Source organism: Panicum hallii, chromosome 7 (assembly GCF_002211085.1).
Source record: "Panicum hallii strain FIL2 chromosome 7, PHallii_v3.1, whole genome shotgun sequence".
Classification (NCBI taxonomy): domain Eukaryota; kingdom Viridiplantae; phylum Streptophyta; class Magnoliopsida; order Poales; family Poaceae; genus Panicum; species Panicum hallii.
In genome coordinates, this window is record NC_038048.1 from 38586969 (window position 1) to 38600099 (window position 13131).

The 13131-nt window shown below is 48.3% G+C and overlaps 3 protein-coding genes across 8 annotated transcripts; 1 reads left to right on the forward strand and 2 right to left on the reverse strand.

Annotated features, from left to right (window-relative positions):
- Positions 1 to 2250: 2250 nt before the first annotated feature.
- Positions 2251 to 6334, reverse strand: LOC112900015 (uroporphyrinogen-III synthase, chloroplastic). Its single transcript, XM_025968710.1, has 10 exons — positions 6118 to 6334; positions 5141 to 5228; positions 4834 to 4900; positions 4446 to 4564; positions 4225 to 4320; positions 3875 to 3930; positions 3225 to 3310; positions 2833 to 2967; positions 2630 to 2681; positions 2251 to 2538 (listed from the first exon to the last, which is right to left on the reverse strand). Exons 1-10 carry the CDS (start codon positions 6289 to 6291, stop codon positions 2524 to 2526), a joined length of 888 nt encoding a protein of 295 aa, XP_025824495.1. The 5' UTR covers positions 6292 to 6334; the 3' UTR covers positions 2251 to 2523.
- A 1293-nt stretch (positions 6335 to 7627) lies between these two features.
- On the forward strand, positions 7628 to 10189 carry LOC112901220 (endoglucanase 12-like). The gene is made up of 3 exons (XM_025970079.1): positions 7628 to 8012; positions 8559 to 8872; positions 8958 to 10189. The coding sequence occupies exons 1-3, from the start codon at positions 7628 to 7630 to the stop codon at positions 10146 to 10148; spliced, it is 1890 nt and encodes a 629-aa protein (XP_025825864.1). The 3' UTR covers positions 10149 to 10189.
- Positions 10190 to 11218: 1029 nt separating this feature from the next.
- Positions 11219 to 13027, reverse strand: LOC112900137 (ubiquitin-like-conjugating enzyme ATG10). 6 transcript variants are annotated; one of them, XM_025968901.1, is made up of 6 exons: positions 12584 to 13027; positions 12414 to 12467; positions 12266 to 12319; positions 11881 to 11893; positions 11699 to 11796; positions 11219 to 11588 (listed from the first exon to the last, which is right to left on the reverse strand). In XM_025968901.1, exons 1-6 carry the CDS (start codon positions 12737 to 12739, stop codon positions 11394 to 11396), a joined length of 570 nt encoding a protein of 189 aa, XP_025824686.1. In that variant the 5' UTR covers positions 12740 to 13027; the 3' UTR covers positions 11219 to 11393. The 6 variants fall into 6 exon arrangements, with proteins under 6 accessions (XP_025824686.1, XP_025824682.1, XP_025824680.1 ...); XM_025968897.1 differs by having other exon boundaries at positions 11881 to 12007; XM_025968895.1 differs by having other exon boundaries at positions 11881 to 12007; positions 12266 to 12325; positions 12584 to 13025.
- Between the last annotated feature and the right edge of the window lie 104 nt (positions 13028 to 13131).

Consider the following 13131-nt stretch of genomic DNA (forward strand, 5'->3'; position numbering starts at 1 on the left):
CTTTCTTTTACAGAAACCCAAATCCAGGCTTCAGCCACCACCACCACAGCTACTGCAACTCCAGTCTGAACAATACTTTCACAAGTTGAATGGGCCAAGAATCTACTGAATTTTTTTCCTCTGACTGAATGACTGAACACAAGAGCTCAGGGTTTCACTGGGAGCCACAGCCACCGATCAAGGGCGGTAACCAGGCACAAATCTGCAAGCCCAACAACCATGTGCGGATGTGTGTCGGTCGCCATCTCCCGTGGTCAAATATGGGAGGGAACACATGATGCATGGAATGCGAGTTGAGCAGAGGCTTCCTTCGTCCTGTTCCTCCGATTTGTTTACGATCCCCAGCACACGCATCTGCTCAGCCTGGCGAGAGGCTGGCACCAACTAAACAATCCATCTCTGAATTTTTTTTTTCCATGTCCACTAGGAGGCCGCCTGCTGGACGACGCGCGCGCACCTTCCAGCCGGAGCCAGTTTCGTGTTGCAACTGGCAAGGCCATCGTCTAGCGACCGTCTCTACAGCGACGTTTCACCGGAAAATGATGGTTCTGACACACAGTGCAGGCCAAGAACGGATTTAGACTAGGAAATGAACTGAAGCTCCGATTGGGGGGGTGCCTGACGTGTGGGTGTCTCGACACAACGCCTCCACAATTTGTCGAAGAGATACAGTTCTGGAAAAAAAAAATCAGAAGCAACCTGCCTGCTAAAAGCCCTGGCCTGCCAATCATTCAGAAATCAGAGCTAGTACTAGTAGTATCGAGCGGGCGTCGGTTACAGTGAGGATACCACGGATTGATTATTAGGGAGAGAGTTTCGAAGGGGACATGCAACTGGCCTAAAAGAATATCGAGTTGTTAGCACTCACCCATGAGCAAATAAGATACTCGCGCACCGACAGACAGATCGGCGAGGAGGGAGAGCATACGTTGCATGGAGGGCATTTTTTTTTAAAGAAAAATCGTCACCGACAGTGCCAACTGCCCTGATGAGTGATGAGCGGACGTGACGCGCCCCTCTCCTTGTTCGCCGTGACCGACAGTGAAAGCTTCCCCTCCTAGTCCGTCGCCTTCCAGGCGTCATCCATCACTTTTTTTTTGAGAAACACCCGTTAGGTACGGCCGAAAAAGAGGCTACGAACTCTGGGCCCGTTACTGCCGGATGCCAAAACAGTCCCCATTTGGTCTAGAATTGCAAGTTTCCTTGGGCCGTTTCGTTGAACAACATTAGGGGGTAGTGTTCATATTATCATATTATCAAAACATCACGTTTAAAAACTATTGTACTCTACAAGCTATGATATTTAGGTGCGGATTCCTATTAAACTCTCTCCCTTCATAACCTATCATTTTTTTCTCCATTTATTAGAAAAATACCACCTCACTCACAATGCACAACTTGATAGTGTCTAATGTATAGATTCTTGTGTTGACACTGGATCTTGCATATCCGGTTTCTTTCTCTCTCCACTCTCTCCTCATTTATTATACCACATAAGTTAAAAATCCTATATGGCAATATAGTTAATGCTATGAAAACCATCTTACATGGAGAGTTTATATGGAGAGTTGGGGATACCCTTAGGCATTTAGGCTGGGTCGTTGGGTTTCATTGGTCATATACTCAGCGAACGGCGAAAGGGTACGTAGGCTAGTGGTTACAGGAGCCTTGGTAGTACCTCAGGTCCTAGGTTCAACTTCTCCTGAGAGTGAAATTTTTAAGATTTAACGGCGTTGTGCTTTTAGTAGTAGGCAACGTTTTCGTCAAAAGTGAGGCGTCTATAGTAGCTTCGTCGAGCTCGAGAATTTACCAGCTTAGTCTTCGAAGATACTTATAGGGTAGAGTTTGCATATATATGTTTTATGTGTGTTTTATGTTATTATGAGTGTCTAAATTGTAACGTATAATTAAAAAAAATACTCGGCGAACGTGAAACTTGCCGCTACCATTGCTAGAGTGATCTGGCACTCCGGCCCCAGAAGCGCCCCGACCACCCGCGAGGCGACGGGATTCCAAGGGCGTACCCGTCGCCGTATTCAGAAATTCAGAGAACATGCAAATGCTCATGCGAATTGTGTCGAATCTAAACTTCCACGTGTCAAAGTACTTGCAACAATGACACTTGAAAAGAAAGATTAATCGAATTGCATCAAATTTTGCCTTTCAGATTAGTCTTTGAGGAATCGATTTGCTGTCATCACTAAAAGAAGAAAAGCAAGCAGGGATCAAACAATCCCGTTCCCTCAAAAATGGCGAGCGCAACCTAAAACAATGAAAACACATAACATAATCACCCGAGTGGCCGGGTGATATTTACGAATTCCGATCTGCACCTGTACAACCATGTTACAACCACAACACGGCCCACCACGGAACCGTGATTCAGCACTCGTTGACATGCTGAGTGCGACACCACACCACTCAGGTCACGCTGACAAAACAACAGACAAGGTCAAAGAAACAAAGAATTCCTGAGTCTACAGCCGGCCACCAACTTCATCCGGCACAAGGGGCTGCCCGTGTTCAACATTTTGGGGCCTACAGCAGAAACAGCGAAGGCTATATGACGGAAGAAACCAAGAAAAACCAGGATAGAGCATTGAATTGAACGCAAGGATAAGAGAAGAACCTCTTTTAACTGCCCGTGGACTCTGAGTGCTTCAAGAATGCTTTCAACCCACCTGTGAAAAGCAAGATGAGAAATCATGAGTTCGGACTAATCAAGGACTGCACAATGCATCGTGAGGACACCAGTTCACAGTGATCAACATCCCTGACGTTTACATGGCAATTGGATAGTGTTACTCAAAGGGCAAGATGATGTGTGCATACCCTTCAAGTCCGGGGGTTGTTGGATAATATATACTCTTCAGGCCCAATTTCTTCGCTGCAGAGCCAGTGGTCTCACCGATGCAAGCAATGGAGTTATTCCAATTATCGACTTTCGAAATCAGCTTTAACCAAGCCCTGCTCACAATGATAAGAAAAAAGGACTGAACAATGTAACCACACATAAAAGCAAACCGTAGCAAAATGGAAAGTGCTCTAATGATTCAAGCAACGTCGATTGGGTCCTATATAAAGTTAAACTATGCTCCCCTCAAAGCATTAGTTTGATGCTTAAATGATATTATCTTCAGAACTGCTGTGCAACAGCTTTACCTCAGCACGATTCATGAAAGAAACTGTAAAGAAGTATTATCCAAATGCGATTGTATAATTACCTCAGTGCAGAAGGAGAAGCTACTGCAACAACTGGAGCTGATATAGCAAGATTTAATGTTAGTGGTTCGACATCTTCTACAGGGACCTGCTTGCATTCACAACACCTTCATATGTTAGCAGAGGACTTATATTCATACACAGAAACTGTGAAAAATAATATGAAACTGATGGCCACTATTTTCTGATTCCCATAGCATTAGATCTCTACTCTGGTCATTTGGTCAACTTTCACAATCAACTTTTAGAACTAAATGACACTACCAAAGGAAAAAAGTCGAGCTGTGAATATATCAATAACATATATCAGGTTTGAACTCCGGCATGAGCTTAAGTATCTAGACAGTGAATAGCTGACCAAGATTAGATAGATATAGTTCAAGAGCTCAATAGAAATTTTAACCTACAGGAAATAACTAAAAAAATAAATATGGTTGAGTTAGATTATTGTAAAAAACTCAGTTCTCATGAAGATCAAGTCTAACAGACAAATGAAATAAATATAGCAGTCTAATAATATAAAGATTTATGCTCAAAAAACAGGCATCACGGACTGCTGTAAGTAGCACAAGACGCAGAAGACTAGTTTGTCTGTGTATGCGGTTATAAAGTAAATAAAACAACAGTCATGCAGCATGAGCGAAGAAATTACAGTTGTATATGTATTCAATCGCATCACGTCAAATCCTCGTTCTGATAACCCATCTTCTGCATTGAGAAGAATTAAGCATCATAAAGCCTGAATGTATACAGTCTCTGAGTAAAAAAAATTGAGAAAAGATTAAACCAAGTCCATAGATCAGCACACAACAAGTTAGGAGCTCATAAAGATAAAATGTTTAACTAGAAAACTTAAGATTAGCTGCAGCTCACAATCAATTCACAACATCCTAAAGAAAGCACGCCATTTGGGAAAACTGAATGCGAGAAACATGTGACCTTACTGAAGGCAGAAGAAAACAGTAACACGATAAATGCTATGTGAACACCGAACTGACTTACGAATTTCATGCCCAGCCTTTGCAGATGCAGGATAGAGCACTTTACATGTATTCTCGCTGCTCTTTGGAAGTTCTGAAGCCAAGACTTTACCCATAGCTGATAAACAACAAAATGGAACAAATTGGTTAACGTTGATAAATAATTGAAGATGGACAAAAGAGCATAAAGTCTTCAAAATACACTTTTAACAAGGACATCAGAGAAATGACAATGTAAGCTACCTTTGGAAGGTGAAAATGCAACCTCAAGAGATCGATCATCAGACTGTGATACTTCATCAAAAACCCTAGCAGTTCCTGCTCCAACAACTGCTACTCGAACCTTAGGACTTCCAGCAGCCCTGGCATTGAATCATTGTATGATTTGCGTAAAAATGGCAGCCTTAGATTATTTTGAGCTGGTGATGCAACAATGATTTGAACTCAAGGAATATATGCCTGTAAAATTATAGAAATAACATACGCCAAATATTTTGTTAGCCAAAAAACTATTGGCAGAGTAGATGAATCTATGGCACAACAAGTTACAAGGCATTAAGCGGCAATCGAGGCATAATCGCTAGTTATATAACAACATTATGCACATAACTGCAAAATTCCTCAAGCTTACTTCCATCCCTGAAGGAACACCGCAGCTGCCTCAGGAGAGGTTATAATAATCCAGTCAAACTTGTCATCTGTAAGTACAGAATAGCATTGACTAAATCATGAATTTCCCTATTGCAGTTTATAAACGAAGTGCAAAGAGGAGTTATATTGTAGAATAAGTTACTATAATATCTGCTGGAAAAAATGGAATAAAAAACAAAAGCAAAAGAAAAAAACACTATGTGATGCATATCCAAAGTATGAAACTCTGAAAATGAAATCCAGAAGATGAACGGTAATCACGAAAAAGGAAAGGTTATAACACTTACCACGTAAGATATCTGAAAGCCTATCTGTATCAGGGCCTTCAACATGCTTAATAAGAGGAAGTTCCAGAGAGTGTATATTGTGTTTTTCCTACAGAATCCAATTAGAAAATAGATGTAAATGCAAAGCAGTAATCAGCCGAACAACTAGAACGAACTATGCTGTTTTGAAAAATATTAGATCATCACGATTCACGTCACCAACTAGAAATTTTCGAAGCCAAAGTTAATCTGAACCAGCAATGCAGCATGGACACTAGGCTTCTTTTGAAAGAGAATAAATGGTGAAGGAATCCAGGTAACAGTTCCAAAGGGAAGGAACAATCATCTCCATTAGCATTCAGAACCATACAGTACAAATGTGACCGTGGATCCCTGACATTTTCTATATCAAGCCCTAAATTAACCTTCCCATGGAAGAAATCAGTATGATTCCCCAATCTAGCGCCATATGCTTTGGGCTCCAATTCGAGCAGGACATTAACCTCCGAGTTTCGTCCTCGTACAGTCAAACATCTAAACTCCTCCACCTAATTAGGTGCTGTTCGGATCCAAGGGCAAATGGCAAAAGGGCAAATGGTAAAATTTTTCTCCTGTCACATCAGATGTTTGGACGCTAATTAGAAGTATTAAATATAGTTTAATTAAAAAACTAATTACATAGATGAGGACTAAATGACGAGACGAATCTATTAAGCCTAATTAATCCATAATTAGCAAAATTACGGTAGCATTTGCCCTTTTACACTTTGGGGTGTTTGGATCCAAAAGTGCAAAAGAGCGAAAGTTTTACACTTTCTCTTTCTCTTTGCATTGGATCCGAACAGGCCCTTAGTTCACCAAAATTTGGTCAGGAGTAAGGAGGCTACAGCACCAACGTCCAAGCCACTCCTCCTGCCACCTCCTCTGCACTCTAGCTACTGATTCCAAGTTTCCAACACAAAAGCACAGCGGAGGAAGGGTCCATGGAGGGTACTCACCAGCGCAGCGATGAGCTTGGCGTTCTTCCCCCTCTCGCGCGTCACCACGACGTCGGGCGGGGGCGGCGAGCACGCCACGACCCTCCCGGGCGCGGCGGCCCGGAGCCTCCCGGCGGGATGGGGTCGGAAGGTTCCAGAAGGCGGGGAGAAGGGCGCCGGTGAAGAGAAGGCCATGGCGTAATGGGGCAAGCTGCCGCCCTGGCTGCCGGCTGGGGTGGGGTCGCTAACTGAGTAGGGCCGGGGGCCCGTGGATGGATGTTTGGGATGTAACGATATGTTTGGCCCATGAAAGATTGGGCCGCCTGCCGGGAGCCCCGGCCCGGACTGTCGTCGTTGCAGGTAGCCATTTCGAAGGCCAACGCCATTTTTTGGGTTCGAGTGTTCGACGGCTTGCATCAGCGGGATTGACGTGCAAAAACAGCTCGCATTGAGGATATAGCCATATAGGGTACAATCTTCTCGACAGAAATCTAACCAACTTTATATCTCACATAGTTTTCTGAATGAAGGAATAAAGAAATATGGTCCGGACATACCCTGCTACAACATTTATTATGCTAGATACAATCGTTTTTCCGCTGATTATGGGTTAATATTCAGATGCTGTTTCTATCCATTTTTGTTAACTCAGTCAAAACAAGTCATCATTTATTTACATACAGTTATTTTTATATCAATTATACAATCAATAATTTTCGAGACAAAATCGAGAAATAACTATAGTCGATAACTTGATATTGTAATTGTAAGTATTTGGCGCGTGCACAGCCATCCAAAATTGCAATCACCACCCAAGAGAAAACTGTCTCTTCTATATATGTAACACATGCTTCTTAATACGAGATAAAGTGAGGTGAGCTTCTTTTCCATTGTTTGGTAGTGGATTTGGGAATGAACATACGTAGCCGTGCAAGAAGTTATTTTAATTTATAAGATATAATATACTCAAATAAGCTATCTTCCTAGGAAAAAAATATATATCCACTTCTGCCCTCCCCATAGGTTCAAAACAATGCGTGTTTCTCGTTCATTTTCTCTTGTGGCTAACATTTACATAGCCACCGACTAAGGGCCTGTTTAGTTCCCCTCCAAATTCCAACTTTTTACACTCTCTCTCCATCACATCAATTTTGGAACACATGCATGGACCAGTAAATGTATGTAAAAAAATAATTAATTGCACAGTTTAATTGTACATCACGAGACGAATCTTTTTAGCCTAGTTAGTCCATGATTAGATAAAATTTGTCAAATAGAAACGAAAGCGCTACGCTATCTCCGATTGCAAAAATTTGCAATCTAAACAGGACCCAAATCAGGAGAATTTAGAGCCCACGCCTTTTACTCCCGGGCTCCCGGCCCCTCCTACCAATTTCCTCGACCTAAGCGCGCCGTTGGGGTTTCGGGGGCTGGTGTGAACAGTGACTCAGTGCTCGCCGGCGACGCAAAGGCATCCCCCCGCCGGCCTCCATCTACGCGCTGATCCAAGCCGAGGGAGGCACCGTGAGCCATGTACTCGGCGAACCACTGGGGCGGGTCGTTCGAGATCGCCACCGACGGGGCGTCGGAGGACGACGACAGCCGGAACATGGACCTCGACCCCGGCGCGGTGTCGGTGCGGCAGCACCGGCACGAGCTAGACGAGACGCAGCAGGGCTGGCTGCTGGGCCCGCCGGCGGCCAAGAAGAAGAACCGGCACGTCGACCTCGGCTGCTTCGTCGTCAAGCGCAAGGTCCTGTGGTGGGCGTTCTGGGGCCTCGCCGCCGGCCTCGTACTCGTCGGCCTCCCCGTCATCGTCTCCAAGTCCATCCCCTGCAGGATTCCCCGCCCGCCGCCGCCGGACCGGTACGCCGAGGCGCTGCGCAAGGCGCTCCTCTTCTTCAACGCCCAGAAATGTGAGCACTGCCGGCCGCACTCCATCTCCTGCTTAGTTACGCTATCGTTTATCCGCACGTGAGGTGTTCTTGCTTGGATCGAATTTTTCGGAAGAATTTTTGCCAAAGCTGCGATCTTTGATCGGTAGAAACCTGCGCAGATCTGCCGCTGCGTAGAACTTGGGGAATTTGGATCGCGTTTTGCTTGCACACGCCTCTGCAATAAATGGAATCGAATCGTCTTGCCTTGAACTGCCGTTTTTGACGACGCGCAGTGATCTGTGCACAGCACAGCTGCAGCCTTAGAAATGGAATGTTTTGCCCAGCTCGCTGTCACTACTCACCAAACCTCTGCAGAAAGCGACAATCTGGCACGTTCACTGTTACTACCATAGTCCGAGTGTTTCTCGCCCAAGGCGCTCCTCTGCTGCATGCCTGCGTCTCATACGACTTGATAGATGGCCGATCATCTTGTCACGCATTCTCGAAAATCAGTCTATTTGTACAAAAATTCAAAATGCCTTCCTTCTGACAACACTTGTGCCCACCCCCGTCGTGACACAACAGCCGGCCGGCTTCCGAGGAGCAACGGCATCCCGTGGCGCGGGAACTCCGGTCTGAAGGACGGCTCCGACGCCGGGGACGTGAAGGGCGGCCTCGTCGGCGGCTACTACGACGCCGGCGACAACATCAAGTTCCACTTCCCGATGGCCTTCTCCATGACGCTGCTCAGCTGGTCGGTGGTCGAGTACAGCGCCAAGTACAAGGCCGTGGGGGAGTACGACCATGTCAGGGAGCTCATCAAATGGGGCACTGACTATCTGCTTCGCACCTTCAACTCCTCCGCTTCTACCATCGGCCATGTCTACGCTCAGGTAGCTGTTATTCATTTCCCCCCAAATTCTGAAATTTTGGTCGTGTGGATCATTCTCTGTCACGTGTTGATCTGGCTCGTGCTTGCTCCAGGTGGGTGCGGCAAAGATCAATGGCACGACACCGGACGACCACTACTGCTGGAACCGGCCGGAGGACATGGCGTACCCTCGCCCCTCCCTGTTGGTGAGCTCGGCTCCCGACCTCGGCGGCGAGATCGCCGCGGCCCTGGCGGCCGCCTCCATCGCGTTCCGCGACGACGACGCCTACTCCAAGAAGCTCGTCCACGGCGCGGCCACCATGTACGAGTTCGCCACGCGCGGCGCGAGCAACCAGCAAGCCACCTACTCCAGCCACCGGCCGGAGATCGAGCCCTTCTACAACTCCACCAGCTACTGGGACGAGCACGTCTGGAGCGCGGCGTGGATGTACTACGCCACGGGCAACAGCAGCTACATCGCCGCCGCCACCGCTCCGGGGCTCGCCGAGCACGCCAGGGCCTTCGACGACATCCTCGACCTCTCGGTGTTCAGCTGGGACAACAAGCTCCCCGGCGCCGGCCTGCTCCTGTCGCGGCTGCGCATGTTCCTCAACCCCGGCTACCCCTACGAGGAGTCGCTCGCAGGCTACCACAGGGCCGCCGGCCTGGACATGTGCAAGTGCTTCCGGCGATTCGCCGCCTTCAACTTCACCAGGGGCGGGATGGCGCTCTTCAACCACGGCCGGGGCCAGCCGCTGCAGTACGTCGTCGCCAACGCCTTCCTCGCCGCGCTCTACGCCGACTACCTGGAGGCTGTCAACGTCCCCGGCTGGTACTGCGGCCCCAACTTCATGCCCGCCGACGACCTCCGGGCGTTCGCCAGGTCTCAGCTCGACTATATCCTCGGCGACAACCCCATGAAGATGAGCTACGTGGTGGGCTACGGCGGCAGGTACCCGCGGCACGTGCACCACCGGGGCGCGTCGACGCCGCGCAACCGCGTCAGGTACTCGTGCACCGGCGGGCGCAGGTGGCGCGACACCAAGAAGGCGGACCCGAACGTGCTCATGGGCGCGATGGTGGGCGGGCCGGACCGCCACGACAGGTTCAACGACTCACGCATGGCCTTCGGGCAGACCGAGCCGACGCTGGTGGGCAACGCCGGGCTCGTTGCCGCGCTGGTGGCCGTCACCAGCAGCGGCCGCGGCGTCGGCGTCAGCGCCGTCGACAAGAACAGCATGTTCTCCGCCGTGCCGCCGATATTCCCGGCCACGCCCCCACCGCCGCCCGCGTGGAAGCCGTGAGGGATGCCATCGAACGTTGGGTAACTTGAAACGGAGCCGACCACAACTTCCCTCTAGTAAAAATAGAGAAATTATTGCCTTATTTACTCAGAGACTGCAAAGACTGTCAGAAAATTGAGACGGACAAGATCAGACAGTGCATGCAGCATGCTTACTGTTACAAAGAATCACAGTAGCTATATAGTACTTTGTGAGCTTGGGCCGTCCACATCCAGACCGGTCCCCTTAGCATAATTGAGGCCCATTGCGAGAATCTATTTGGGTTTTGAATGGACCCATGCTTTAGCCTGGCCTGGAATCAACCGACTTGCACGGAGTATGGAGGCAGTCCAGCGTTTAGGGAGCTTCTGGGGGTCGTAGGTGCGACTACCAGCGGGAGCATCGCAGAAGGCACCTGCAACCCACTTGCAGCTCGCCCGCCGCCGCCTCCGCCTCCGGCGCCTCCCACTGTCGAGCAACCGTCCCCAACAGCTTCTCGCGCTCTCCAGCACCTTCTTGCGCTTCCCGCCCGGTGCCTTACCCACCGATTATCTTTCCGACCACCGGCGGCCGGCAGCTCCCGCCATCTCGCCGCGCCGCCCCCTCAACCCGCCACCGCCGCCGGACCTCCCTAGCACTCTCTCCCTCGCTTTTCTAAGCCCGGAGGCCACAAAAAACCCCGGCAACCCCCACCCCGAACTCTGGCGGCGAGCTCGTGGAGAAGAAGAGGAGCAGCCCCCGGACCAACCTGCAGCAACCGTGCGCGCTTCTGCGATGCCTCCGCTCGCAGTAGCGCACGTGACTCCTAGTATTTGCAGCGTTTAGCTGTCGGCTGGATATAGTGAATCTCATCTTCTTTTTCAGATAATGGAATCCCATCTATTAAGTGGAATCGTTAAAACTCACTACAACAACGTGTCTTGGTTTTCAAAATTTCTCAAACAGTTCAAATGTATAGGGCAGATTATATTATACAACTAAATTAAATTTCAAGATCAAACGAGGGAAACAATTCAACAGGAGAGACTATGAAACAAAATTACGGCTTATAGACATGGACGGATGGAGCCATGGAGTAACACTCTAGCAGATGCAATGAAAGTAGAAATCTACCACAAAATTTCAAATGGGCAAGTATAACCAGCGTCAGAACTCAGAAGTACCGTAACCTTATACATCACCAGGTATGAGGTGAGAACTTTCCCTTTCAAACACCATATAGTCATATACCATACATACAAACTGAAAACGCAAAAAAGAGGGAACCTATGAGTTGCAATGAAGCTCAAGAGCGATTTTAAGTCCTACTGCCTGGCCAACCACGGATAGCCATGCCGATAGATATCGCAGCAGCGATTGTTCCTCAATTGCCACTTTACTTTGTTCAAGAAGTAGCTTCATCCAGTCACTGGTTGCACAGGGGTGCAAGGTGAACCATGGCCTGCTTAAGTGGGGGTGCTCCTGCAGGAATGCAAGAACAATTCAATCGTCCCGACTGTAGGAATGAGAGACTAAAATATGTATTTTTGGAACCATCATGTGCAATAATGTATTAGCCATTCACATCATACCTCCCGAGTAATAAACGTCCACTTCGACTCGCCTAATACTTTAAGCGAGTTAGAAGGAAGGTGTTGTTTTATCTCATCCAGCGTTAGCAGCTGTCCATCTAAGTACAGGAGCAGGCATGTTCATTGTCAAATAGGACAATAGAAGGAGGGTGAATGTTCACTTATGTTACCGAAGTGCATACCAGAACGATGACCCTGAAAGTATAGCACCGGAACCTTGTAAGAGTAGCTGTAGACAACATGGAAATCATAAACATGGACATTATCACTACAGCTCTGGACCTGCAAAGGGAAAGGACACAACGAATGCTGTGCAAGTTACTTTCAGGACTGGAGTAAAACGGAGTACATGTGCACATTACAGCCTTCAGCACAAAACCCTCGGTGACCGAATCACAACCTACTGAGTTGCTGCCTAGCATGTGTATAAGCCCTTGAGCAAAACTGATGTCTACCAAAAAAAATGGATTCTGAAGATATGAATGGTGGAAGTTCAGAACAAGCTAATGTACCGGTAACCAAGTCACAGAAACCGTGGGGTGAAGAAAATGTACAGTGAAAATTTACCCAAGTATCACACGCAACAACGTCTGCACCATCAGAATTGTCGTTCTCGTCAATCTGCTCCTGCAGGAAAAGATTTGGTCAAAGGTTAGCATAGCCACCATCCATCTTGCTCACTTTACAGACATACTACGGGCAAAGAACTACACACCTGGCTCCCTCCACAGTCGCGGTACACTCCTTCCAACGCCAGATACCCCTCTACCTGCAAGAAAACAAGCAAATCCGTCAGTCAGTGCACTAGGAAATCTGAAAACCAATGTGAATTGAATCGCCACAAGGGGAAAAAAACACAGGAAGAGGAAAATCATTAGCAGAAACCTCTGACGGCACACCCATTTTGCTGCAGGGCTTCCATGTCCAGTCAGGGAGGGAGTCGTCGACCTCGATCTCCTTCCACCTCTTCACCAGCGCCGCCGCGGAGGCGTTGAAGCCGTCCAGGGACAGGGTCCCATCCCCAGCAGGGGAGCCTCCCATCGCGAAGCAGGGGAAGAGTCAGGGTGGGGCAAAGACAGAGAGACAGGCCGGTCTTGCTCTCGAATCTCTACCCTCCCAATTGGATCGACAGACTGGATTCCGATCACACGAGCAGGACCTCGCAGTCTCCAGCTCTCGCCCGGCGCCGGCCGCCAAACGCCTCAGGCGCTCTCCCAGCTGCGTTGTTGGCTTGGGCTCGCATCCATCACCGGGACGGAAGTTTTGGGAACCGCAATATCTTCGACGAAAGGGAAACGGACTGGGTGTGCTTTTTCTAGAAACACCCCCTTTCAAATAGCATATTCGTGATAATGAACGGATTGGGTATTTGGGTGCGCTTCCACCACCGTCCGAGCAATCAGTACTGGTAGCCAACACAGGAAGGTTCGCAA

Excerpts from the sequence above, each read along its gene's own strand:
- LOC112900137 (XM_025968895.1), bottom strand. The coding sequence starts at position 12,739 with ATGGGAGGCTCCCCTGCTGGGGATGGGACCCTGTCCCTGGACGGCTTC. Across the intron at positions 12,326-12,413 it reads GCGACTGTGGAGGGAGCCAG|GAGCAGATTGACGAGAACGA; the intron begins GTGTGTAGTTCT and ends CTTTTCCTGCAG. Across the intron at positions 11,797-11,880 it reads CTTTCAGGGTCATCGTTCTG|ATGGACAGCTGCTAACGCTG; the intron begins GTATGCACTTCG and ends TCCTGTACTTAG.
- LOC112900015 (XM_025968710.1), bottom strand. The coding sequence starts at position 6,291 with ATGGCCTTCTCTTCACCGGCGCCCTTCTCCCCGCCTTCTGGAACCTTC. Across the intron at positions 4,321-4,445 it reads TGCATTTTCACCTTCCAAAG|CTATGGGTAAAGTCTTGGCT; the intron begins GTAGCTTACATT and ends GTTGTTTATCAG. Across the intron at positions 2,968-3,224 it reads GCTTCTCCTTCTGCACTGAG|GGCTTGGTTAAAGCTGATTT; the intron begins GTAATTATACAA and ends CATTGTGAGCAG.
- LOC112901220 (XM_025970079.1), top strand. The coding sequence starts at position 7,628 with ATGTACTCGGCGAACCACTGGGGCGGGTCGTTCGAGATCGCCACCGAC. Across the intron at positions 8,013-8,558 it reads CTTCTTCAACGCCCAGAAAT|CCGGCCGGCTTCCGAGGAGC; the intron begins GTGAGCACTGCC and ends GTGACACAACAG. Across the intron at positions 8,873-8,957 it reads ATGTCTACGCTCAGGTAGCT|GTGGGTGCGGCAAAGATCAA; the intron begins GTTATTCATTTC and ends TGCTTGCTCCAG.